Source organism: Zeus faber (assembly GCF_960531495.2).
Source record: "Zeus faber genome assembly, chromosome: 17".
Lineage (NCBI taxonomy): Eukaryota > Metazoa > Chordata > Actinopteri > Zeiformes > Zeidae > Zeus > Zeus faber.
The window spans coordinates 9,213,929-9,239,565 of record NC_137204.1 but is presented as its reverse complement, the minus strand read 5'-3'; the positions used below and the strand labels follow the sequence as shown (position 1 = coordinate 9,239,565).

Sequence of the window (25,637 nt, the reverse complement as noted above, 5' to 3'; positions counted from 1 at the left end):
CAAATATTGACGATCCTCTTCGTCGGCTGCCCCTGTGGTCAGTGAATATCCAGTTGGTATTTAAAAAGCACCATATTTCACAACAGTGATTTTATAAACCTGTGTTACTGTATGGTTAGAAAGCTTTGGATCTCAGCTTTTCAAATATTACAATTATTAGTAGGTTACCTAAACAACTCAAGGTTCTACCAAAATTCAACATGCTTGAACCAAGGCGTTGCATCTCATCTTTGCTGGTGGAATTTGACCTTTTTTCTTTAATCTCATAGCAAAAATCAGCAGTTAACTAACTCCAATTCCAGCAATAGTTCATTTGTAAGTCAATCTAACCTAGTGAAATGTTTGGAACACAAACAACCATGTTTTTAAATGCCAAACTGATCATTTCAGGTGTCCCAGAGTTCCGCTTATGGGGACCTTGTCACGGCCACACGACCACGACGGGATTATTTGGCCAACGCAGGATGTCTTATACCACTGAACACAATGGATGACGTGGAGCAGATCGTAAATCACATCCTGACGTTTCAGGTCGTGCAGGCTCAGGCCCCTTCCGAAGGTATTGATTTATCATAGCTGAAGATCTTGAACTCATTTGGTAAATCCCATGAAAGCCACATCAGACACCACTAAAAAAAGGATGGTTTCACATGGCGTCATTCTAGACGGATGGATAGATAGACATGACATAGTATTGGTTAAAATCTTAATGGGTCTTAATAGGTCTTCGTTACATTGACGTTTGAGCAAATGCCTTGATGGGTAACGATGATTTGTGACAGAAGCAGACCTGCCAACCTGCACGCATTTTGTGTACCAACCACGTAATTCTTGGTCGAACAACGCAGGTACGAAATGCCAGCTGAAGCTACAAAAATAAAATAAAATAAAACTAAAAATGAACGTGAGACGCGTCGATCGATCAGCCGGTTTTCAGCTTGATCGGACGATCAGCGTCAGATATATTTTCGGATCCTGTGCCGCTCAAATTTACACACCGATACAGCGTCCGTGTACTGTACTGGTACAAACGCTCCGATACTCAGACCCAATACCAATGCAATGTAACGTAGTTGTGTCGTTGACGCTCAAAAGAGAGAGCGGCAGAAAGAAAATGTCGGCTGTTTGGAGGTACTTCAACGTAAGTGAATAAGATTGGATTAATTATTTCTCCATCTCCATCAGCCGGACAATATTCCAACATTGTGACACGTTGATGAAAAGTTTGACTCTTTTTTGAGACCCGGTTCTTGACGACTCACCTCCGTAAAAACGAGTCGTTCGATTTGATTCACGTGGTTTAATGCACGGTGAGTTCCAGTGAACGAGGGTGGTAAGAGTCGGCCATTTATTACATTATAAACATTTTTTTTGAGAAGATTGCAATTTACTTTGAAATGGAAAGTATCATATAAATACAATAGTTCATATTTGCACTTAAAAGTGAAAACTTTCATTTGAAGTTTGAACTGCACATTTCCGTGTTAGTTATATGTTGTGTCATACTAAAACTCAATGACAGGTTGCATCATACTGAAACCTGGTGACAGTCCCATATTCTAATTTGCTGCAACTCAGTGACCGTTCCATGTTGTATTTTATTTTATTGGAACTCAGGGACAGTTCCATGTTCTATTATTGTTCCATAGTGAACAATGAACAATAGTAAAGACACGTTGTCAAAATCAGCAATCTCGCTATTGTTGTCACTGAAAATTGCAGCAGTAGTCAATATGTGCAGCCGTCCAATCTCGTGAGCGTGATCAGATCACATGATGTATTAGTCATTGACGTACAGCAGATCAGAAATCTGAATTGGAAGGTCAGACCTAAAAAAAACCCAGGAATCTGAATTGGCCAAGAAAATTGCAATCGCTGCATCTCTAGCCGGTAAACATGTTCAGTAACATTACGAGAGGATCCATTTCAAAGGTCGAGGGTTGCGCTGTGTAGATCGCATAGTGTTTGCCTCCGTCACTCTGTAGTGGTTCGAGATTACAAACTATGTGTTTACGTGTATGTGTTTATATGTACTTTCCTACCTGGTAGATGTCTGAGGATCTGTTTCGAATGATATTTTATCTCTTTGGTCGCCGTTACTTTGCCGGATAAATGAAAAATACGGAAAAAAAAGTGTACCACAATAACCAGTCACCATGTGGACTCCACTCAAATGTACAACTGAGTGATGAGTTCAAGATCCAGCGAGGCGTCAAAACAATAGAAGCCATGCAATGCTAATTACTCACAGAAATACCACAACGTTTTTCATCTTTCATGGAAACCTACCTTATTGAAAATGTAATTCAAGTAAAAAAAGCCACCACTAAAATGATTACCCAATAATGATTATTATTCTTCACCGTATCGTACAAACCGTACACACTATATTATTCTACACCGTTCCTCAGGAATATTTCAACTGAACGCCAGAAGAGAAACATGCAGACGTAAGTCCATGTTGATTGGTCCAGACGTAAAACAACCGTGATTGTTATCTTTGTACCTTGTGATGCATTTTGCAGAAACCAAAAAACTGTAATATGTACCTAAAAGGAATAAACTGGGCCCTGTGTATTGCTGCCTGCAGCTATATTTATTATGATTACTATTATTATTACTACAACTACTACTAATACTACCGTACTACTACTCATGACCTTTAACTTATAAACTATAAACTATTTTTTAAATTCTGATTTCCATTTTATTTCCAGACATTACAATGTCTTTCACTGTTGAGGAATGCTGCTTGACGGTCAAAAAGTTGTCTGGGTTGCTGCTTGGTTGCACAGGTAAGACCTGCGTTCTGCACTCAGCTGGAATACATTGGCTGGACTTGGTGAGCAGGTTCAACTCTGGCCTCTGTTGTGCGAGCCCCAGGCAAAGCAATCATGGAGGAGCACAATTGTAATGTTTCTGTGAATTGCATGTGTCATTACACACCATTACGTTGCCATATTCCACAATTTGAATAAAATAAAATAAAGTAAGATAAAATAAAATACATAAATAAATAGTTGACAAAAGCAAGTCTTTTTAAGATAATATAAGGCTGGAAATCTTCACCCTCCTGTTGGTGCACAACAGATTTAGGTAATATTCTTCTAACATTTGAAAATGGAAACCAATAGGAGATTTTAAAGTAAATTTTCTTCATCACCGTTCCCCGTAGATTGTTAATTTCAGTACATGACGTATACTTTAGAACTACAATCTAATCGGATGCGCCTGAAAATGTGTCGTCACTCTGAAATACTTGCTCCCTGCTTCAGTGGTTGCTATCTCTCCTTTGAAAGTATTGAAAGTATAAACATATGTGATACAAGAAAAACAGAAATTTGAGACCTTCAGTTGAAAGATAGAGGGCAATGGCTACCATTGTTCTTGTCCTCAGTTGTTCCCCTGCCATTCCATTGACTTTGAAGTGAAAACCTCAAAAAAGAGAAATTGCTATGATTTAATTGCTTCTAATACATTTTTTTTAACCAATTTTGTGTTGAATGTATTGATAAAAGCGTTGAAATAAAACAACGAGGAGAGCTAAATAGCTGGCAATATTAATGCCAATGCTATATAACCATTTCTAACTCCAAAATTGGTGTGCGTTGTACTTCACCACAATATGCAAATCCCCACTCGTGAACTCGCGCACACACTCTTCAAACATCGAAAAGTGATTATATATATTTTGTGTTCTCAACTATGTTACTTTTTAACCTCTACACTTTAAATTAACAGGACCCATTCATTTAGGCACTATTTATTTTATTCAGTATACTTCTTTATTTTCATAAGCACCAGGAAAACAGGAAATCTCTGGACGTTTACCCTGGGCGACAAAGTGACATAATTACACAGGTGTACCGCCCTGTTCCGCCTTCCTTGATGAGGGCGGCCCTTCTCCCTTTTTAAGGTGTGAGGTGACACACACGCTCAAACGGGCACGCTGTGTGTAGGGGCACAAGATTGAATTCAAAGGAAATTGCATGAAGAGGAAACAGGATAAGGCGAATGACCGACTTCACAGAGGGCTGTAAATGACTCAAATCACACAACTGCCAAGAAGTCCAAGCCCGCTAAGGAGCTCCAAGTCGCTGTGATCCATGGAGATTGAAAGCATGGTGGCCAACACTGCCCTTATCAGAGCCAGGGAAGGTAAGCGCTTCTTCCCCACGGGGGGACAGGGGGTAAATGTAATAGTTAATTTTGTGGAAATGACTCAGAAATACCATAGGGGTGAAGGTGAAACTACTAGCTCTGTTTGAGTTAATGGACATAAACTGATCTCAAAGTTAGGTCTGATTGTGAAATGAGATCAAATTGTGAACTAGAGAGGCACTACTTATTATTTTGTATAATTTAACGCACCTTGATGCTTATGATTATGAATGACATTTAAAATGACATTTCTAGCTCAAATTGTTAAACAGAAATATGTTTCAGTATTGAATTGTGTTTGAGTTTTACAGTTTGCCACCACACTATTGAAAAGGTCTAAAAAGCATGTTGGCTGACTTTGCATTTGCATTTGCATTTGATTTGCATAGATGATGATGACAACCATGAATTATGGAAAATGACATTTTTGGTAGTAAGAAATTGTTCATCATTGCAAAGGATGTCAACGCCTCTACACATAGTAGGAATAGGTCTACTTATTCCTAATGGTAATTCAAGAAAAAACGTTGTGCATAATTGTTGGACATTTCTGCTGTAAAAAAAAAGTAGATCAAGGAGAAAATGTGATTGTTTGGGAATTTGTGTGGAAAAGAATAAATTTAACTCAACCTTAAAGCTTTGTGATGAGAAATTGAAACTAAATTCTTGACATATCTTCCAGTTTGAATATCGGTTGCTGAGCCACTTTGGTCCTACTAACCTGTTCTCTGGACTATAAATAGACCAGCTAGACAAGCACAGGTGATTGTGTTTTTACACTTGCAGCCAGAATGTGGAGGTACTTACCACCTATATGTTGAAAGGTAGGTCAGATAAAAATAAGATATAAGGTAAGATGAGATAGACGGGTATTGCATACATGGGAGATTGCAGAGGGAGCAATGCCATTAGTCGCTCACGATGTTTATTTATCATTTTCAGCAACATCAGACCATGGGATAAGTAAAAAAAATGGGACTATAATTTGCTACAAATACACAGGCAGCAATTAAAGAAGGTAGAATTATAATTTTAAAAATAACAAAAATAAATTGACAAACAACATAGACTTTATTAATCCCACACCGGGGCCCGAAAATGAATGGAGGGAACGTTGAACGGGCTTCTTTAACGCTTATTGACCTTATGTTGCCACTGCGTGGTAGCAGATGGACAAATGTTGTAATACTTCCTCCAATAGGTAATTTCGCTGACCGCTGTGTTCCGCCCATCTGTGTTTTCACTTGCTCCCATGCGTGCGCAAGTAACATAAAGTACTGTGTCATAAAATATTGCCGTAAGCAGTTCTGGCGGAACGCAGCGCTTAGCGAAATTACTTATTGGATGGATTATTGCAACATTTGGCAGCGGCAACATAAGGGGTTAAGTTATAAAAAAAATGATATTTAAAAGACATCTGAAACCTCCCAGTTCTAATGAGACCTCAACCACGTCTCTGTGTACTGCAGTTCTCATGTTCCAGATACTTTTAGCACAAAAAAGGCCAAGAAAATGAAAAATAAATCTGAGCAACGACAAGAGTTGTTATTGCTGTAATATAATAAATGAATGTAATAATATACGAATATTAACAATAAAAGTGAATTATAATATACTATTATATTATAATAATATACTATTAAAATTTACTTATAATAACTACAATAATGCTATCACCATTGCCATTGTTATTATGAAGATGATGATGATTATTATTATAAATTATGATTATTATTATTATTATTATTATTATTATTATTATTATTATTATTATTATTGTTGTTGTTAATAATATTATCATCATCATCTTTAGTATAATAAATACAAATATATTAATGGTTTAAAATGAATGTATAGTAAAGAAAAAAAGAATTGGAATGTAATGTAATTAAAAATCAAATGCGTTTCAATTCATTATGAGTCTAATGACTGAATAAAATATTTATCCCATTTTAAGTTGAAAAAAATCTACATATATATATATATATATATATTGCATATACACCCCTCTCCTTGTTGATCTCCATAGGTGGAAAAGGAAGAAGTTGCAAGTGGAAGGAAAGGCTTCGCTTCCCTCATATTAGCCAGTGTATCAACCTGGCCATGAGCATAGGTGTGTGTGTGTGTGTGTGTGTGTGTGTGTGTGTGTGTGTGTGTGTGTGTGTGTGTGCTAAACAAATAAATCCCCCCAAAATTGCATGCTTCTAGAGTATATCCTGTTTCATCTTGTGTTGTGTTGTTTGTCAGAACGAGACTACCACAGTCTATGTGTGAAGGAGCCGATCGGCAAAAAACAGTTCCAGCTCTTCTGTCGGAGCACGCCTAAGCTGCAGAACTACATCTCTTTGCAGGACGCGCTGGTAACATGGTGCTATTCTGAATTCCAAAATTCACATTTATTTTGGTAAAACATACATTTTAAAAGTTGTAAGTATACAAAACAGAGAATGTCACGTAGCTATGATCGGGATACATAATATTCACGTATCCATATATGAGCCAAAAAGAAACAGCAGATGTAATCAGAATACATAGAGATGTAGAACTAAGCGCAAGTGTGTAACTACACTGTGAGGATTTCTACAGTTTAAGAGCTGTTATTACGAGTATGCATCATTAGTGAATTTATTATGAAGAATTATTTGCAAATTATTATTATTATTTTTATGGATACTTGCAATATTAAGCTATGGATCACTATAGTGTCGTTAGTGATCACAGTCTCACCTATTTCTAATCTGGTTCAATTAGTAGTGTACGAGTTGATGCAATGATCTTTTTTTTTTTTTTTTTTTTATTCCCAGCGCAAAAAAACACTGCATATGTAGTAAATGTCAATAAAAAAGTCAATTAGGTCACTGATTCAATATTTGTCTCTACTCAGGAAGACTTTGAGACAAAATCTGACGAGATGAGGAGAGGCTTTGGCATCAAGATCATCCAAAGGTTCCTCTGGAGTCAGGTCTGTAATGTTATTACATGATTTTTTTATGTATATGTATATTGTATATGTAGATATATATATATATATATATATATATATATATATATATATATATATATATATATATATATATATAATGTGTATTATGTGTGTATGTGTTCTCAGTCAAACCAGTGTGTGGAGGTGGTGCAGAAGCATGAGCAGAGTTGCTCCGAGAGTCTGGAGCTTGATCCCAGCGGCGACACGTTCTGTTACTGCAGGGAGTAAGTACAGTAAATGTGTGTTGAATTTTAAGATTTGTGTGTGTGTGTGTGTGTGTGTGTGTGTGTGGGGGGGGGTGTGGGTGTGGGTGTGTGTGTGTGTTTAGTAATAATTGCTTTCCGTCATGGAATAGGGACCTCCATGAATACCTCAGTGGAACTCCCTTCCTTCAGTACCAGGGGAGCATGTTTTTCGACCGCTTTCTGCAATGGAAGATGCTAGAAAGGTCAGTGGGGATGGATTCACTGATGATTATCATGGTGTTAATAAGGATTATTAGCATTAATTAGTTCCAGTGTGAACTTAACCTTAGCATCTCTCTCTCTCTCGCTCTCTCTCTCTCTCTCTCTCTCTCTCTCTCTCCCCCTCTCTCTCTCTCTCTGCTGCCCGCCCCCCCGCCTATCCTCTTTAAGGCAGCCTGTCACCAAGCACACATTTAGACAGTACAGACTGCTGGGGAAGGGTGGGTTCGGAGAGGTAAGGCCGCTACCACCTTATTGCCCCCATCCAATTTGGATTTTGATCACACTCACTCTCCTGTCCTTTCTCAGGTGTGGGCCTGTCAGGTGCGGGCGACGGGCAAGATGTACGCCTGCAAGAAACTGTACAAGACCCACGTGAAGAAACACCGGGGGGAATCCATGGCTCTCAACGAAAAGCAGATATTGGAGCAACTCGACAGCCGGTTTGTGGTGAGATCCTTATTCAAACACCCCGTGTCGCAGCTTGTACGTACAGTGTGTGGAAATTAAGTCACGGTCCCATCCTGATCTGTAGGTGAGTCTGGCCTACGCCTACGAGACCAAGCACTGCCTCTGCATGGTGTTGACCATAATGAACGGTGGAGACCTGAGATTCCACATTTACAACATGGGCCCCGCCGGCCTGAACAGGATGCGCGTGAAGTTTTACGCCGCCGAGGTCTGCTGCGCCCTGGACCACCTGCACCAAAAGTCAATCGTTTATAGGTAAGTTGTGCTCAGAATGAGATCTTCCCAGTCGTTAAGATCGGCACCCAGTGTTTAGGAACCCCTGTTGTTATTGCTCGCACCTTTTTTTATTTCTAATCTTGCCGCTTTTCGGGCTAAAATTGTCCGAATCACGCCGGCGGTTTGCAGAGACGTGGTTCAGGTCTCTTTAGAACCCGCATGTTTCAGACATCGGGATCGATCGATATCGATTCTAACCTTTGGAGCAGAAATTAGTGAAAAACTGTCGGAATTGAATTCGGTGCCTGCTTTGCGCCATCATCATCCAAAATTTTTACAAGAGCAAGATTCGCCTCTCAGGTCATTGACGTCCAGCCACTTGCGCGTGCGTCACCTAGACAGACAACCTGAGCCTGTGCTGCGTTTGAAGGAAACTCGGAAAACTGTAACTCGCGCTGCGGTTCACAAAACCTCGAAAACTATCATTGTTTAAAGGAGACGTTTTCGCACCGCAGGGAAGAAACTTCCGCAGGAAGTTCTAAGAACCTTCGGAGGAACCGACCCTTTCTTTTGTGTCCACACTGCATGATCCAGGAACAATGGTAATTGGTAAAACACCATTCTTGAGGGATATTTGAACTGAACGACAGAAGAGGAATATTCAGTGACCTAAATGCACTTTGATTCCAGTGTAATTCTACGTGGATTCAAACACATGAGGGTGAGAAAGGCGCATGTGAAAAAACACATGAAAAATGTGATACTTCATTTAAAGTAAACATGTCTTTATTTATACATATACATACATATACATATTTATACATACATTATTTATACATCATTAATTTCAAAAACATTAAATGTATGTTTAAAAAAACGCATCACGGTGAGTCTGTGAACAGGGTTACAGTTACGGTAATCTACATCAAGGTTATATTTCATAGTCAAAGCTATATTTCTTGACATTAGAAGAACTTTGTATTATATTATGAAATTATAGACAAGTAATCTGGTTATTTATCAGGTTGAATTGCAGAATTTGGTTATATGTCATCTAGTTGTAGTTATTAATTATAGTTAAGTGTAGTTAACTATATTAGTGTGATTGTAGTTAAGTGATCAATACTAACATTATCCCGGTCAAATTTCTTGTGGAGTCATAACAATGTTATTAAACTTTTAAATTAAATTATTAATTATTCATTATTAAATTACACCGTTTTATGAAATAATTGTATTGTTTGTATGTTTTTGCGTTGTAGGTGTTAAAGAGAAGCCGAAAATCAAATCTCAAACTCAAAATGCAGAATTAGAAATTGTCTAAATATGCGAACGATAAAGGAATAGTATGCACAATGCACTGAAGGAATGAAAAAACAAATGCAAAGAGAGAAACCCCAAATAAAGACTGATATTTTGAGTGGAAGTACCCTTTACTCAAACCATGTTCTGGAGATCAAACTGGGCACAAAAGGAGAGCGACTAAAGAAAGAATCCGCGATTTTCAGTGACATCTGGTCTGTCCGCCCCAAACGTCCCGGCATGTAATCACAGAGCGCAGATTCGGGAACCTCGGATTACGGAACCTCGGACAATTGTAATACGTACCTAACATGACTAAACGGGACCCTGTGTATTGCTGACTGCAGCTATTTTTGATTATTTTATTGTTTGTTGTTGTTGTTGTCATTTTTATTATTCCTTTGTTATTATTATTATAACTATTATTGTTATTATTGTTGTTATTATTAATATTATTGTTGTTACTATTATCACCATTATTATCACCATTATTTTTGTTCTTGTTGTAGTTATGTGCTCTAATCCTATATTTAATGTTCTAGGGATCTGAAACCAGAAAACATTCTCTTGGATGACAATGGTATGATCAGCCTCCAGTTAAATTCCGATTTTTTTTTATTCCTTTCATGGCCTGGGAAAGGAAGTCAAAAATAAACCGACTTGCGTCAGTGTCTACCTGAATAATGACGTATAATCCATTGTCTATTTATCATAACTGGTTATCCGATGCACCTGCCACGAGGAAGTCCTTCTGTTGTTGCTCTTGTCAAGATTTGAACTGTCAGCTGCCATTTAAAAAAAGTAGTTCAGGAAGTGAAAAGTGTGAGAAAGCCGGTGTGGCGTGTTCTATTTTAAGACAGAAATCCACCTGTTCCTGCATTTTCTGGCCGCGTGCCTGGAGAAACCTCAGCCGCATTCCATAAACACGTTCAGCCAGTCAAAAATAGAATTACTACTAAACTACTACATGTACAAGCTGGATAATTTAGGTACATTTTTTCCAAATTCTCTGATTGCCCTGGTAAAATGTTCCCCACGCCGAATATCGTCCAAAAAACGATTCTCGATTGCAGGTCACATCCGAGTCTCTGACCTGGGCCTGGCTGTCCGACTGGCAGACGGGAAGCTGGTGCACGGCCGAGTGGGCACCGCGGGGTATATGGGTGGGTGCAATGATTCACACAGCGAGTTTGATACCCAACTAATCATGGGTTTGTAGATGATGATTTGGATTGATTTTTATCCATTTATTTATTTACCCTCAGCTCCCGAGGTGATCGACCAGCAGTATTATGGGACGAGCCCCGACTGGTGGGGCCTGGGATGCCTGGTGTACGAAATGACTGCTGGACGGCCTCCGTTCCGGGAACAGGGGGAGCATCTGAAAAGCTCCGAAATTGAGCGGAGGATTCTGCGGGAGAAAGTGAAATACGGGCAGAAGTTTGGCAGCGAGGCCATAGACCTGTGTCGCTCGGTGAGATGGCGCAAGCACACGGGATTCCGTTGAGCGTCGAGCCTTTCTTTAATCGCGAGGAAATCAAACCTCTTCTTCCCCGTGTCGTTAGCTCTTGACCAAAGACCCGCGGCAGAGGTTGGGTTGCCAGAGCTCGGGAGCGGCGGCGGTCATGTCGCATCGCTTCTTCAAGAGCATCAACTTCAGGATGCTGGAAACCGGTCTTGTGGACCCGCCATTTAAACCTGATGTAATGACGCGCCGCCCAAAACATGTATTTGATTTTTGGTTTGAAACGCGATGGTTCCGTTGCTCCTCTTCGCTGCTCTCTGAACTCGTGCCCTCCGCCCTCCCGTAGCCAAAACTGGTGTATTGCAGCGACGTGCAGGACATAGACGAGTTCTCCACCCTGAAAGGAGTGAGTTTGGACCAGACGGACAGCAACTTCCACAGCAAGTTCAACACGGGCAGCGTTCCTATAACCTGGCAGAATGAGGTAGAAATCCCAACGATTCTGAGCCGAGTTGAGTTGACCTCTCCGTGGAGATGGAAATGGAGATGCAGGCTAAGGGCTTTGTGGTTTGTGTCCCTGTCACAGATTATAGAGATGGGCTGTTTTGCGGAGCTCAACATATTTGGCCCTCAGGGAACTCGCTCTTCAGACCTGGACTGGGCCCAGGCCCCACCTCCTCAGAGCTCAAAACGCAGCCTACTGGATCGGATCTTCCGCAGACATGTAAGGATGTGAACCTGTTTTTTTTGGTTTATTTCGATGTGTGTGGAAAGATTGGTTTTAATTCATATCTTGGTGGGGGTATTTTTTACAGCATTCTGACAGCCTGCAAGGAGAGTCGTTACTTTCCAGTGAAACCAACACCGAATACACTGTCCTCTAGTGCTTGACCTTAGATGCCAAATGACCAAAACCCATTTTATTGATGGTGTTGCATTTGTATTTCCAACTTGCCACCTTTATTTGATGCTCAATGTTCCTCTCTGCCAACCAAGGTACACAATTTAATTTGCGATATTTGACAGAACCATAAATGAAATGTTAAAACTCTGGAGGATAACTTTGCTGAATTATCATCGTTTTTTTCTTGTTCGCTTAGAGTGTATTTTTTGTTTACAATATATTTTTACTACACAGCACTTTTTAACCACTAAAAACAAAACATGTAAAACTGTGCTTATTATTATGGCCTGCAAACAGATAGTGATGTAAGACTCGCCAACAATTTGTTCGTAGCGAACAAATCTTTTAAATGAAAATGAAACGCCTCTTTAGTAGGTCGTCAATAACCAAATCTCAAAAAACAGTCAAACCATCCATCATTACTTGTAACTCTCACTGCCAGTGAAACTTCAGCTTGTTCTGAGGAACACAGAGCTGCTGTTCTGGCTAGAGCTGATGAATTAGTAAAGCCCTTATATTTTGATCTTGCAACACAATAGCTAGTTCCCATTATACATTGAAGTGGAATTTGAAACATTTTTACAGCACAGCTGATGAGCTCTGGCACAGTGGTTGAAAAACACAGCCCTAGGCAAGTGTGATTTTACACTTGACATTTTTTGCCATTTACAGTTCATATTACATACATTTGAATATAAAATAAAATCACATATGCCTCAGTCATAATTTAAACTCAACATGTGAAGAGCTATTGCCATTCTATTACATGCACTACTGTATCAAATTGCTGCAAGTTCTGGGCCAAAATGTTATTTTAATCCTTTAATCCATACATCCAATTCCTGAATCCAACCACTCCAACATGTTGACACTTTAACCCCAAAATAATACAAAAAGCTAGATAACCATAACACAATATTAAAAAAACAAAATTGACAATTTCAAAGACATATGTATGGGGGGGGTCTGACTAAAAGCATAAACGCAAGAACAGCTCCGTCACACAGAAGCCGACGTTTGTGTAAAACGACACCTGGAGAAGTACTGAAACAACATGAAGCTGTTGGAGAAGATTAAACACCTCAGCGACAGCGACAAACAGCAATTTAGTCGTTATCTGCAAATAAGAGCGGAATGTCCTTTGATGGCACTCAAATAAATGTTCGTTTCAGTGACACTGGGTTTCTGACTGAAATTCAAACATACGAGGGCCGTCCTTTCAGGAACTTGCATAAAAAACCCCACTCGCGTAACTGAATGTGTCTTGACGGGACGGGAGGGTGGAGTCGTTAGCCTTCCCACGGAGGACTCCGTCTGCCGTCGACGTCCGTCTCCACGTGGTACAGCATGTCGGCCAGGGTGTGCTCGATCACCGCTCCCCAGCCCATGTCACTCATCTGAAGTAGGGGGAAAAAATAAATGAAACTTACAGGTTCCATCAAAGAATAGAAAATAGATTAGGAATGTTTTGGTTTTTTGGGGTTTTTTTTTTTTTTACCGGTTGGTACTTTATGTCCTTGGGAGGGTATTTGAACTGAGGCCCAAAATTGACAGACACCTGTAAAGAGATATGATACATAATGTAAATAAATAATGTCTCATTTAGGAGCAGTTTCGCAGACAGGGTTTAGTCTAAATCTACTAGAATAATAAAAAATAAATGAATCCAGAATTTATAAATGCCTTTCTGAGACGTTGCTTAATTCAAGATGAACTAGTCCTAGGCTAAGGTGATGAATAGTCAGCTCCTCCTGTCTGGTCTTGGCGCTTGTCTTATTCCAGATAATCCATGTTCTCTATTGACAAGGTCGATCTGGAGGCCCACGTCCATTAATCCAAAGACTACATTTACAGTAAGCCTTAACATCCATTTGAAAGGAATTGGGAGGTAGCAACGTCTACTCCATGCCAACAAGAACGGCCGCCCCGCTCACCGTGCAGCTTTTGTAGAGTGAGATGGCGGGGAAGTAGAGGCCCTCGAAGAGGTTTTCAAAGGCCATGCCTTGGCTCACCCCGTTCTTGTAGAAGATCATCTGAGAGACAAAGAGACATCGGTTACAACAAATAACACGAGAGTCGCTGGGAATGATTCCGTTTTCCAGAGTTTTCATTTTGACTGGCTCACCCTGCTGGGGCTGACTGACTTGAGGCTTTTCTCAGCCTTGTCCACGTAGTCCTTCTCCTCGAAATACAGGTAGCTCTTGAACTTTATGAGGGCCTGGGAACACGCATGGCAACGAGGGTGTCAGAACACCGTGTCGGAATGTTGTTGCTACTAATATTTCGGTCCCACATACCTTGTCTTTGTACGTGTCGGGCAGAGCTTTGGCCGTCTCCGTCCCGTCCGGCAGCTCTATGAAGAAGCCCAGCGTGTCTCCCTGTCCGTAGCTTGAAGAGTAGTGCTTCCCGAGGGACTGATGGAACCGGGTTCCTTTCTTGCTGCGCCATGAGTAGCTGAACTTGTCATATCCCAGAGGGGCCTGCAAGTTCCCTACGAGGTATATGCAAGAACAACGTTAAACAGAACCACTTGAAGCATAAATGTGTGCGCGAGCCAGCGAGCGACTGACTGACCGAGAGGCTGGGACCAGCCGAGCCGAGCCGCCGTGTCCGGGGGCATCTCGTCCACGGAGACTTCGAAGTACCAGGAGCCTTTCCGGACCCCGTGGGACGCTCGCACCATGGAGTAGCCCTTCTCCCCCGTGACGGTCAGGCGGTCATCAGAGATCTTCAACTGGGGTGCTGGAAAGTTTAAAGACCATTTTGAGACCGATGCGACGGAATATGTGCTTGCGCTGTACAGTGTCCAAGCAGCCTGGGGCCGCTGGACCCAGGTGCTACGCTGCTGACCTAGGCCTCGTCCACATGCATATGGATATTTCTGAAAACGCATTTTCCCCCAACTCCGTAAAAACAAACAAAAAACAAAAACAAAAAAAACTCCTGTGCACATCAACAGTGTTTCAGAAAATCTCTCCCTCCACATGAGAACACAAAAACGCTTAACAAACAGTCACATAAGCACGCCAGTAGGTGGTGATAATACGTCATTGTGGCGGACCAAAGCGAGGCGCTTGAGCCGGTGCTGGAGATGGCAGCGCAGCTTCCTTCCGGCGGCCGCACAGCTGTCCCGAATCAGCCGAATTAGCGTCTGAGTGGCGCCAGTTGCTCCGATTCGGGACAGGGACCTTTCTTAATGTTTGTCTGTCTTGCAGAGGGGAATCGGCGCACCGGGCTCGTCGGAGCTAAGGAAGCGTCATTCCTCCTGCGTCCAAGTGACTGTGTTACTGTTATTATTGTTGACCACCACTTATCGTTTTTGCAAGCAAGAATTTTTATTGAGCATTTTTAATAAACTCTGCCATGTCGGCGCCCCACGACCTAAAGGTTCCCTCTCTAAACCCCGTATGTATGGGTAGAGACTCTCACAAGTGGCGCCTGACCAGGGACAGCTGTAGGAGTCTCTACCCAGTCTTGACTCTCTAGCTCTACTGAGCTCTAGCGCATTGAGCTCTTCTTCTTACCTGTAAACATGTAATTAAATCAAACAGTACTGACCACACGTAAGGAAACTGGCCGTTGGCCATCACTCCTAGGTTCCTGACACAAGCCAAGTTCCTGACATTAGCGCTTTCAAGGAGCTCCATTTTGCTTTGTTCACACGAATACATGGAGAGAAAAAAAAAAAAAGTTTTGAAAAAAATCTCTACCCTGGAAGGCATTTTACAAAAGCTGTTTCCAGTGAACTAACGCCGTTTTCCCATGCGGACAGGCCGAAACGCATAGAAAACACTACGTTTTCAAAAGTATCCTTATACATCTGGACAGGGTCTTAAAATGTTGCTGAATAAATTTACTATAGTTGATGTGGTAGTTTTGAGTACCTCTATCATGCAGCGCCAGTAGCACCCGCTCGTACAGACAGGCTCTGTACAGATCTCCGGGAATGGGTTTTCCCGCCCAGCAGTCCTGCTCTAGTTTCTCTGGGTCCGGGGCGTGAGGATCCGGTTCCGCCAGGATGTAGCGGTAGCCGTCTTTGTTGAAGGGGTGCTCCAGTGGGTAGCCATGCGGGGGCAAGCGCTGGGCTGAGAAAAGCGGATCGCTGTGGTGAGGGATGAAAAAGGCTTATTTATTCACAGTATATTTGTCCATTGTAGGTGCTTTTGGTGGTGGACAGCATGGGCACTCTGACCGGTCTGCGGTGACACAGCCCCATACGCAGCAAGCTGTGATGCACTGTGTGTTCTGACACCTTTCTATCATAGCAGCATTAACTTTTTAAGCAATTAGTGCTACAGTAGCTCTTCTGTGGGATCGGACCAGATGGGTTAGACTTCGCTCCCCACACGCATCAATGACCCCATGGGCGCCCATGACCCTGTCGCCGGTTGGCCTTCCTTGGACCACTTTTGATAGGTACTAACCACTGCATACTGGGAACACCCACAAGACCTGCCGTTTTGGAGATGCTCTGACCCAGTCGTCTAGCCATCACTATTTGCTCCTTGTCAAAGTCTCTCAGATCCTTACGTTTGCCCATTTTTCCTGCTTCTAACATCAACTTCAAGAAGTGACTGTTCACTTGCTGCCTAATATATCCCACCCCTTGACAGGTGCCATTGCAACGAGATGATCAATGTTATTCACTTCACCTATCAGTGGTTTTAATGTTGTGGCTGATTGATGTATATTCGAGAGACTTTTGTGGGGGAAAAAACCCCAAACTGAAAAGAGGTCAGATATGACTTGAATTCCACTTGTCAGCCTTGCTGTAAATTCAGCTGTTGCAATATTTACCCCGAGACCACAAAGACTTAGCCCACATTTTCTAACCCTATCTCTGATGTAGTCTACATTGATAAAAGGTAATTTAAAATCTGTTGCGCATTTATGCTCCCACCCCCCGTCTCAATCAAAATCAAGGAAGAATGAATGGGGTCAAACAGTTGTTTAGATTATTATCACCGTTATAGTAAAAGTGGCCCTCAAATGATCAGATATGGCCATTGACCCATAGTTGTGCTAGGCCTGCACTTACGGCTAGTCAAATTCTAACGACTATGCTTGCTCGCAAAACAGAGACAGCATGCTTTCAGCAAAGCAGCAGTTAAAGTTTCATTTAAATATAAATTCTCTCAGGTACGCAATGACATTACCTTGACTTTGTGTATGGATACTCCATGCAAAATGGTTATGTATGCCCCCGTGTGACCGGTGGGGGCGGCGCAGCCATCAGCTACTATTAGACCCAAGTTCCACTGATAACGATAGTTTGTAAATGGTCCTATAGCCGCCGATTAATCGGTCCACCTTTAGTTGAGTGATTTTGTGAGTGGAGACTTCTCGTACCTGCGCGTTCTCTTGGCTGCACCGGAGTTGGTTCCCTCCTGTTGCTGCTGCTGCTTGCGCTTGGCTCCTCTGCCTTTTCCTGCACCCGGGGCCAGAGCTCCTTGGACAACAACCGCAACAAATGGAGGCGTAGATGAGTGCACAGCCGCAGACATGCAAAAAAATAACCCAATATGACAAAAAGGGGGTCGGTACACACACACACACACACAAGTGCGGTGCGTATTGTCATATTGTTTGAAAGGATTCAGACTTGCTCTAAACTAAGGCACAATAACACACAAAGCCACTGCAGAAGCACAAGCGCATCGCGCAGGAGTTTTGTGGACTTGGGTTAGCAGCAAGCACATAGTTTAGTAAATACTGCATTTTCACAACACTCAAACCTGCAATTACAAACCCGCATTGTTCCCACTTCGGTATTCTTACCATAGCGAGACACAATTCTAGAATTCTCGATATGAAGTTTCCATTCCATTTAGGACGAGTGGAAATTAAGGTTGGAGAGATAGTCTCAAACAAATGTAATTGTGTTCCACAATTAAAAAGAACAACTATATTATTGTTTAGAAATAGTTGTGGGCGAAACCAATTGAGTATACATGAGTTGCCCAGTTCCATTGATAAAAGCTTAAGTCTGAAAAAATGGAGTAAAATTCATAATAAATTAAAAGAAAAAGTGAAGGAAAAAATGAAATAAAATTGTGAATTATAGTTAAAAATTCAGTTTATAAGCTGAAATATAGTCATCCATGTCATCTGGACGCAACAACCCTCCCTTTTATAATGCTCTATATCTAAGTATATACACCAAAGAAAGAAAGGGCAAATTAAAGAGAAGTGTAGACTGTTTGTACCTTCTTGTACATAAAAGTGAAAAAGACATTTTAAATAGCCTTCGCAAGATCTACGTCAAGACAGAGAAAAGCAAACATATTAAATGTACAAACATTAACCTTACCGAGTTGACTTTAACATTTGATAGAACTGCCAAAATTGTCCCTCTTTTCTGATTGGAATAAATATCTTAGTGCGACGGAGTGGCTCCGCATCTGACACAACGCCCAAGCACAAAGAGATTCATGACCGGGAGAAGGAAAGGGGGAAATATTGGAATTTTGGAATAAAGGCCCATGGTGAATCAAAGTGGCACTCTGCACACACTGTTGTAATGGAGTGCAAGAGTGTCATTTGAGGGATTCCAGGGCCCTTGAGCAGCAAGCGGGGAGAACAAGGACAAAAGTACAAGGTCACCAATCAACCATTGAGAGGCGCGGGTGGGGCGGGGCGGGGCAGGGCGGGCGTGGCTTGGGGAGGACCAGACAAACGCACAGAGCGGAGAGGCATGTGGAGGTGGGGGGGGTACAGTCGGACATGGATTAAGTTGCCCATAAGATGCCAAGGGAAAGGTCTACAATCCGCAAAGGCCCAGTATGAATTGGGGGGGAAAAAAAAGGGATATTTATCAGGTATCTATGATGGGAAAAGTCAAGTGTTTCGAACCTCAGGGCCAACTTCTTTCCAGAGAATAAATAAACAAAACCACAAACACACTGTTCAGGGGCAGAGGCCACAAAATACCACATAGTCACCTGAGAAAGAAGATCCACCTGGAACACAACACAGAATGCCAATGGTCATCGAATATTAAACTCCCTTTCGGTGCTAGTTCGGGGTGTTTAGACTTTATTTCCTCCATCAAAAGCCTTACAAAATGTTTTATTTATTTATTTATTAGAAAACATACAATGTTATCATTTGATCTTTTTTTTTTTAAGTTGCGCACTCACCATTGAGTCCTCCGGCAGTTGGGGTGGCGGTGGTCTGCTTCTGTGTGTCGTACGAGGGTCCGATGGTTCCTAGGTCCTGAAAGACAAACGCGGGAATTAGAAATGTGACTATGGTGTGTATCTTTTTTTTCATACCGCTTCTATCGCAACTCAGTGGGAGAACTGCTTTATTCTCTCTCTCTCTCTCTCTCTCTCTCTCTCTCTCTCTCTCTCTCTCTCTCTCTCTCTCTCTCTCTCTCTCTCTCTCTCTCTCTCTCTCTCTCTCTCTCTCTCTCTCTCTCTCTCTCTCTCTCTCTCTCTCTCTCTCTCTCTCTCTCTCTCTCTCTCTCTCTCTCTCTCTCTCAGCACCTGTGGACTACCTGGTCTAAAAGGCCAAATTTGGGGTACTCCTCCTCCGGGTCTTTGCTTCCAGGGTCTGGGTGTTCCTTCACAAGGAAAACATCTCGCTCTTTACTCTAGAAAAACAAATGGAATTCAGGTTTTATAACAGCAACAAAAACAAATGGGATATTTTAATCACATTAAATCAAGCTACTTCCTTAAAAGACACATTTTTCATGCATTGCTTATAATAATAATAATAATAACAACAATAATAATAAAAACCTGTGTTATTATACTGTGTTATTCCTGATCAATTTGCAATATTAACACCAAAATACTCTCATTACCATTGTTTTCACTATATTATTGGGCCAGGTCAGCTTTCCGGGTCTCTGGCGGGTTGTCATGCACTCCCAATGCTTATCAATAAATGGTATGATATCCTGAAAGAGAAGAGAAATCAAACTTTCGACACACTGAGGTTCATTGATGCTTGTAATTTTACAAGCATCTAATTTAACTAACTCCCATTGGTTAAGTCTATGTATATTGTATTATTACTTTACCCCCAGTACAGACATTATATGAATATGAATATGTTGATTGATTATGGGTAAGCTTTTTTATTGTTCACAGGTTCGGTTAAGTTTATTGTACACTGCTGTGGTGTGGGGATGGTGTGGTTTGAGCAGCCACACCTTTCCTGGGTCTAGGTAATTGGGGCCCAGGATCAGAGTGGCTGTATACCCGTTGCTCATTGATTGGTCTAACAAGCAAGAGGTAAAACCCCCATCTCCACACACACACACACACACACACACACACACACACACACACACACACACACACACACACACACACACACACACACACACACACACACACACACACACACACACACACACAGGAGCTCTTGTCATGACATGCTGTCCATCTGCTCAACCGCTTGGTCCATCTTGCCTACTTGCTACAATAAACTTGTGTCTTTTCAACCCCATTGTCTGTCTCTCTGTCAGAGGGCCCTGAAAACACCACTCGGGCGGTGTGTGGCAGGCGAAACTGCCACAGGTTTATTTTATATATTCCATATTTTACTGTATAGTGCCATTTTTTTTTTTAATGGTAATTCCCAGGTTTATTGCATATTACCTTTTCCTTTTTATATTATTGCCTATTTTGATGCGAGCTGCTGGGACACTGCAATTTCCTTTCAAGGATTAATAAAGTATTGATCTATCTGAACCCACCTTGTCTTTAGAGAACATGGTCTTTGGGTGCTCTTGGGTCCTTGACCTCCATGTAAGGTTCGCCAGGGCTGTTAGGCACATTTCCTTCAGGTCTAAAACAAATCATACTTATTCGTCAAACACACATACTCACATCTAAGAAAATTCTATTGTGTGGAAATATTTTTAAAGAAAAGATCTCTATTATGTTAATACAGAACAGTAAGCAAGGCTGTGGCCAAGTCTTAAACACCTACTGGCTTGCTTCCTGAGAAAGTAGGTGTTGCCGCTGTGGTGGCACACGTTGCAGTGGAAAACATAGTTCGTCATGAATGGGAGACAGGTCCTTTAGCGGGAAAAAAAAGAAATCAAAGCAGTCGTCAATACACTGATAACCACTAATAGTCACTTAAATAACCACATCAGCCAATTAAATATACATACGCCGTGTCAATGCCAAACGTGTCTGCAGTGAACCATTTCATGCACAGGGCGCACTGCAGCTCGACCTCTCCCAGCTGTCTCCCGCTCTCTTCATCCCCTGATGCCGTCTGGGCATCAGCCGCTTCTGATCCTTCACCGCCCGTATCCTGCGGAGGGGGAAAAAATTATTTACTTTTGAAAAACCAGATACAGTCGCAATTGGAATACAGGTACTCCTCACTTGACGTCTGAGTTTCAGTCCTAGGACCAGGTCATTAAGGGAATTGGTTGATAAGTGAGGACCCGTGTTATTTCCCTGTAAGGGGGCTAGCAACTACACTAGTGGAGTTAATACTGACAGACTGCGGGAACGAGACTGAGAACAGTGATGAGATGACATGTATACAGTGTATATAGTGTATATATAGTGTTTATAATATATATAGGGTGATGAGCGATGAAATGCTTGACGCTCACCAAAATTGATAAGTAATTGTGATAAATAATCAGGATCACAATATTGACTGAAATAATCTCGATTATCATTTTAGCCATAGTCATGCAGCCCTACTTCACCGAAGTTCTTCAACATCCGGTAAATTTGCAACATTTTTTCACGCGTTCCTGCTTCAAATGTTAGGGCTGGGTTTCGTTTAACAATTTACGCTTCCAATACAAAAACCAGTATCCTTAAAGTGACACCAATAGAGTACTTCATTCAATATCTTTTTTTTTTTATAATGCTATACCCACCATGTGAAAGGAAGCATTTTGTTGAATAATACACCACCACTCCTCCCCATCCAAATGATTTTTACACAAACACATTTTGAAATTGTTCAAATTATTGAAATATGTATTAACTAACTATACAAAACTGTACAATGGAGTATTTGGGCAGTGTCATTTTAAACAAATAGCCAGTACAGGAGGAATGATTACAACGAGGAAAACCTCTTTCACTGTTAATATGGACACCTGACTGTTGGTTTAAGACAGACTTGAAAAATTGTGAACCTATCCTTTAACTGACTGTTGTCACTGCTGCTGCAGCAGTGAGCCAATCACACGTCACATTAAATAAAAAAAGGCTTGCAGTGATTGGCTGTGGACAAAACAATATAAATAGTCTTTTATTTCTAGATCTGGCTACAACAAGGACTGAATGCTGGTATTGTTTGATTGGAAAGTTTCGATACTACTTTGTATTGGGTTATTTCAGTCAATATCTTTAAGGTATTGAGTACCAATACCGATTGATCGGCCTGCCAATTAATTGGGCCGATATTTGCGCATTTTGAGATAATCGGCATAATTTCATAATCTGCTGTTTGGAAATACTTCACATTTATATAAAGATATATATTTTTGGCATTTTTCATGCTTTATTTGATGGTGATGTATGGAAGTCGGGAAGGCTGGGGACAGAGAGAGAGAGGGAATGACATGGAGAAAATGGCCTCCTGCCGGAGTCAAACCGGGCCGCTGCGGTAAGGACTCCTTGTATATGGTACGCTCTACCCAGTGAGCCACCGGGGTGCCCCGAAATACTGCACATTTGAGGCAAAAAAAAAAAAAAAACCTCACTCAGAGAATTTGAGTGGAGTTTCTTTTCCCCCCTCCTCCAGACAGCACTGCGTGTGCGTTCCCATGGTGATTTTTCTATCTTTTTATTTTAGATCAATTTATTTGTGTGCGTTTCCTAACTTGTCTGAAACAAATTTTAAACAACACGGTTCTTATTAGTTTTGGTTCAATAAGGGAACGGAACACCCAGTGGAGCGCAGATCACGGCTGTGGAAATCTACTACCTTGATGCCCACTCAGGGTTATTTTTTTTTTAATAAAAATGGCACATAAAAAGGGCACCATGGACATCAAGCCGCATCACACTGTCCCCCCCCCCATGCGTGTCTTTATTTTAGGTTGATTTATTTTCATCTGTTTACTACATCGATGAAACAATTTTTATTTTTTTTTAAACACAACTGAGGTAAGGCACTGTCCCGTGCCAAAAAATGTCTCGTTGCAGTAAAAAAAAAATTTAATTAATTTTTTATTTTCATCTCATTTTTTGATGAATGATTTTATCTGTGGGTATTTATTTAGTTGATACATTTTTATTTAAAACAAGTGCACTGCAGAGACAATGCAGACAATGACATTAGTGTGAAATAAATGTTCATTTAGGTTCAGCAATTTTGTGTCTCATTTGTTATTATTAAATTTTTGTATTTATCAGATGCAAAAAAAACAAAACAGAAAAATATGTATTATTATTTTTATTATTATTATTAATATATCGGCCACACACACACCATGTTGATCAAACTTGAAACAAGATGTCTGAAAACATCCCGGTTCCAACCTCAACCATGTCTGTGTGCGTACTGCGATTGCCGTGTTTAAGATACTTTTAGCCCGAAAAATGCCAATAAGTTTAACAATAGAAGAAAATCTGAGCAAAAACAACAGGGATCCAGCCCCTAATTAGCGATTCGTGGAGAGAGAGAAAATACTGCTTGTCATGGAATCAATATGATCATCATAAATAAATATCAAAATGTTACTCACATTAATACTGACATTAAGAACACACTGCAACGGTGGAGAATACAGATTAAATGTTATTCTTACCATTCCCTCTTTGCCGCTGGAGGACTCTGTATCCATGCTGGCTGGCAGCACACCAAACGCAGCATCACTGCAAGTAGATTCATTCATTGTTATTTTTACTTCACTTTTTTTCTATTTTATTCTCTATTTGTTCACAATGTTCGTCCGCCCCCTTTTACGCTAATCTTCTGTAGTGAAATGCACCGATCCTCATCATGACACATTCCCTGTACATGTAAATGGACCAGGCGGAATAACCTCATTTTGATGACAAATATCATGTTATGTTGAAGAAGAAAAACACAACGAGGTGAATCCTTCCTTTCTACGTAATAAGCGCAAATTCACACAATTATGAAGTATAAAGCCAGGTTCGGAGCGGACGTTTGGGACGAACCGTAGTACAACGTAGTAGTGTTAATGCTGATAGGAAGCAGGTTGCGCAGGATGTGCTTGATATTTGCAATGTAATAAGATAGAGGGGGAAAAAAACAGATAAGTACAATTATGTCGAGGAGAGTTGGAATAGCCGCTGTCTGGCAACATGGGATGCTGCATTCGATGCAGTTCATACAAACAAAGCCCTGACTGCAAGTTGCCTGTGTGCCTAGCTCACTAGTTTAGCCAGTTGCACTTCTTCGTTTGCGTGTAAGAATGTCATATTGTGCGGTTTTATGTCACAACGCCGCCTCGGCACTTCCCGAAGACTCTATTACAAGGTTACGCGTGCGGGACGGGAGACGTACCCCTCTCCGGACTCGGGTTCGGCGACAGCAGCGCTGCCCGCCTCTCCTTCGGACGCCATGTTTGAACTCGCAGTGACGCGAGATTTTACGAGTACCGCGAGACTGGCGGCGGTGCGTCGGGAAAACCCTTCCGACTTGTTCCGACTGAGAAACGGATATCCGGTCGAAAATAACAAAGGGTATTTATTTGGAGAGAATTTCCGTTTCTCAATACCAAGGACGCCAAGTCCGGACTTGCGGACTTGGTAGCTCAGACTTGTCAAGTTCGACCCGGGAGTACAGACTCCCGGGGACGGGAGGACGCGGGACGGTCATTCTGCGAAATGCACTCTGGGATACTTGGCTGTCCCAAGTCCGCACAAGTCACCACCGATGCGTCCTCTTCGTTATTTTCAGAAGTTAATGTTTCCCCATCCACACAGCACATATAAATAAAATACATTTTTTTTCTGTATTTCTCATGCTCATTTGAGACCAATCACCGTAGACTTACGTTACTGAATGTTCCCCTTCTATCATTCAGTTTAACTATCCCTCAAGAACAGCGTTTCAACAGTTGCGATCGTTCCTGGATCATGCAGTGCGAACACAAAAGAAAGGGCCGGTTCCTGCAAAGGTTCTTCGAACTTCCTGCGGTGCGACGACGCCTTCAGTGACCGATGGTTTTCCATGTTTCGTAAAATCGGGTCACAGTTTTGTGAGTTTCCTTTAAACGCAGCATCGGCTGAAATTGTCTGTGTTTGCGTAGCGAGGGGCTGGATGTGAATGAGTGACAATTAAACCCCTTGAATCTTGAATCTTGAGTTCCGGGAGACAAAGCTTGGGCTTATATAACTTCGGATGATGATGTCACAAAGCGGGGTCGCTCCTGAAACTAATCAAAACACCTCGACGTTCTTCTGCTTCCAGTAAAATGATGACAGTTTTTCACTAATCTCTTCTCCAAATGTAGATCAATAGTGATCAAACTCGAACGACAAGACGGTATCTGTTGCCATGGCGACAGTAAACATTGAGCTTGCGGGCTGGGAAAATGATAGCGGGGTGCAGGATTTTATACATTATAAAAATGATTAAGATACATTGTAAATAGACCAGAATTTCTACCATCAACACGTAAAGAGAATCGTTCAGCTCATTTGTTGTTTTCAGCATAATTGGTATTTTCTATATGTATAGGGCCAGGCAATTCGATCC

The 25,637-nt window shown here is 41.4% G+C and overlaps 2 protein-coding genes across 3 annotated transcripts; one reads left to right on the top strand and one right to left on the bottom strand.

Moving 5' to 3' along the window:
* Nucleotides 1-4,091: 4,091 nt before the first annotated feature.
* Nucleotides 4,092-11,946, top strand: LOC307243518 (G protein-coupled receptor kinase 5-like; the record flags this gene model as incomplete). Its single annotated transcript, XM_080018348.1, has 16 exons — nucleotides 4,092-4,158; nucleotides 6,191-6,274; nucleotides 6,409-6,521; nucleotides 7,046-7,123; nucleotides 7,271-7,368; nucleotides 7,500-7,596; nucleotides 7,784-7,843; nucleotides 7,918-8,058; nucleotides 8,144-8,334; nucleotides 10,140-10,177; nucleotides 10,671-10,760; nucleotides 10,863-11,071; nucleotides 11,163-11,300; nucleotides 11,409-11,546; nucleotides 11,649-11,786; nucleotides 11,878-11,946. Exons 1-16 carry the CDS (start codon nucleotides 4,107-4,109, stop codon nucleotides 11,944-11,946), a joined length of 1,734 nt encoding a protein of 577 aa, XP_079874474.1. The 5' UTR covers nucleotides 4,092-4,106.
* An 88-nt stretch (nucleotides 11,947-12,034) lies between these two features.
* ash2l (ash2 like, histone lysine methyltransferase complex subunit) lies at nucleotides 12,035-24,499 on the bottom strand (the record flags this gene model as incomplete). Of its 2 annotated transcripts, XM_080018382.1 has the most annotated exons (17): nucleotides 12,035-13,363; nucleotides 13,465-13,524; nucleotides 13,901-13,999; nucleotides 14,092-14,184; nucleotides 14,264-14,457; nucleotides 14,541-14,708; nucleotides 15,851-16,068; nucleotides 17,316-17,415; nucleotides 18,908-18,925; nucleotides 19,106-19,181; nucleotides 19,465-19,560; nucleotides 19,777-19,872; nucleotides 20,677-20,768; nucleotides 20,913-21,001; nucleotides 21,100-21,245; nucleotides 23,716-23,782; nucleotides 24,441-24,499. In XM_080018382.1, the coding sequence occupies 17 exons, from the start codon at nucleotides 24,497-24,499 to the stop codon at nucleotides 13,256-13,258; spliced, it is 1,779 nt and encodes a 592-aa protein (XP_079874508.1). In that variant the 3' UTR covers nucleotides 12,035-13,255. The 2 variants fall into 2 exon arrangements, with proteins under 2 accessions (XP_079874508.1, XP_079874509.1); XM_080018383.1 differs by lacking the exon at nucleotides 18,908-18,925.
* Nucleotides 24,500-25,637: the final 1,138 nt, after the last annotated feature.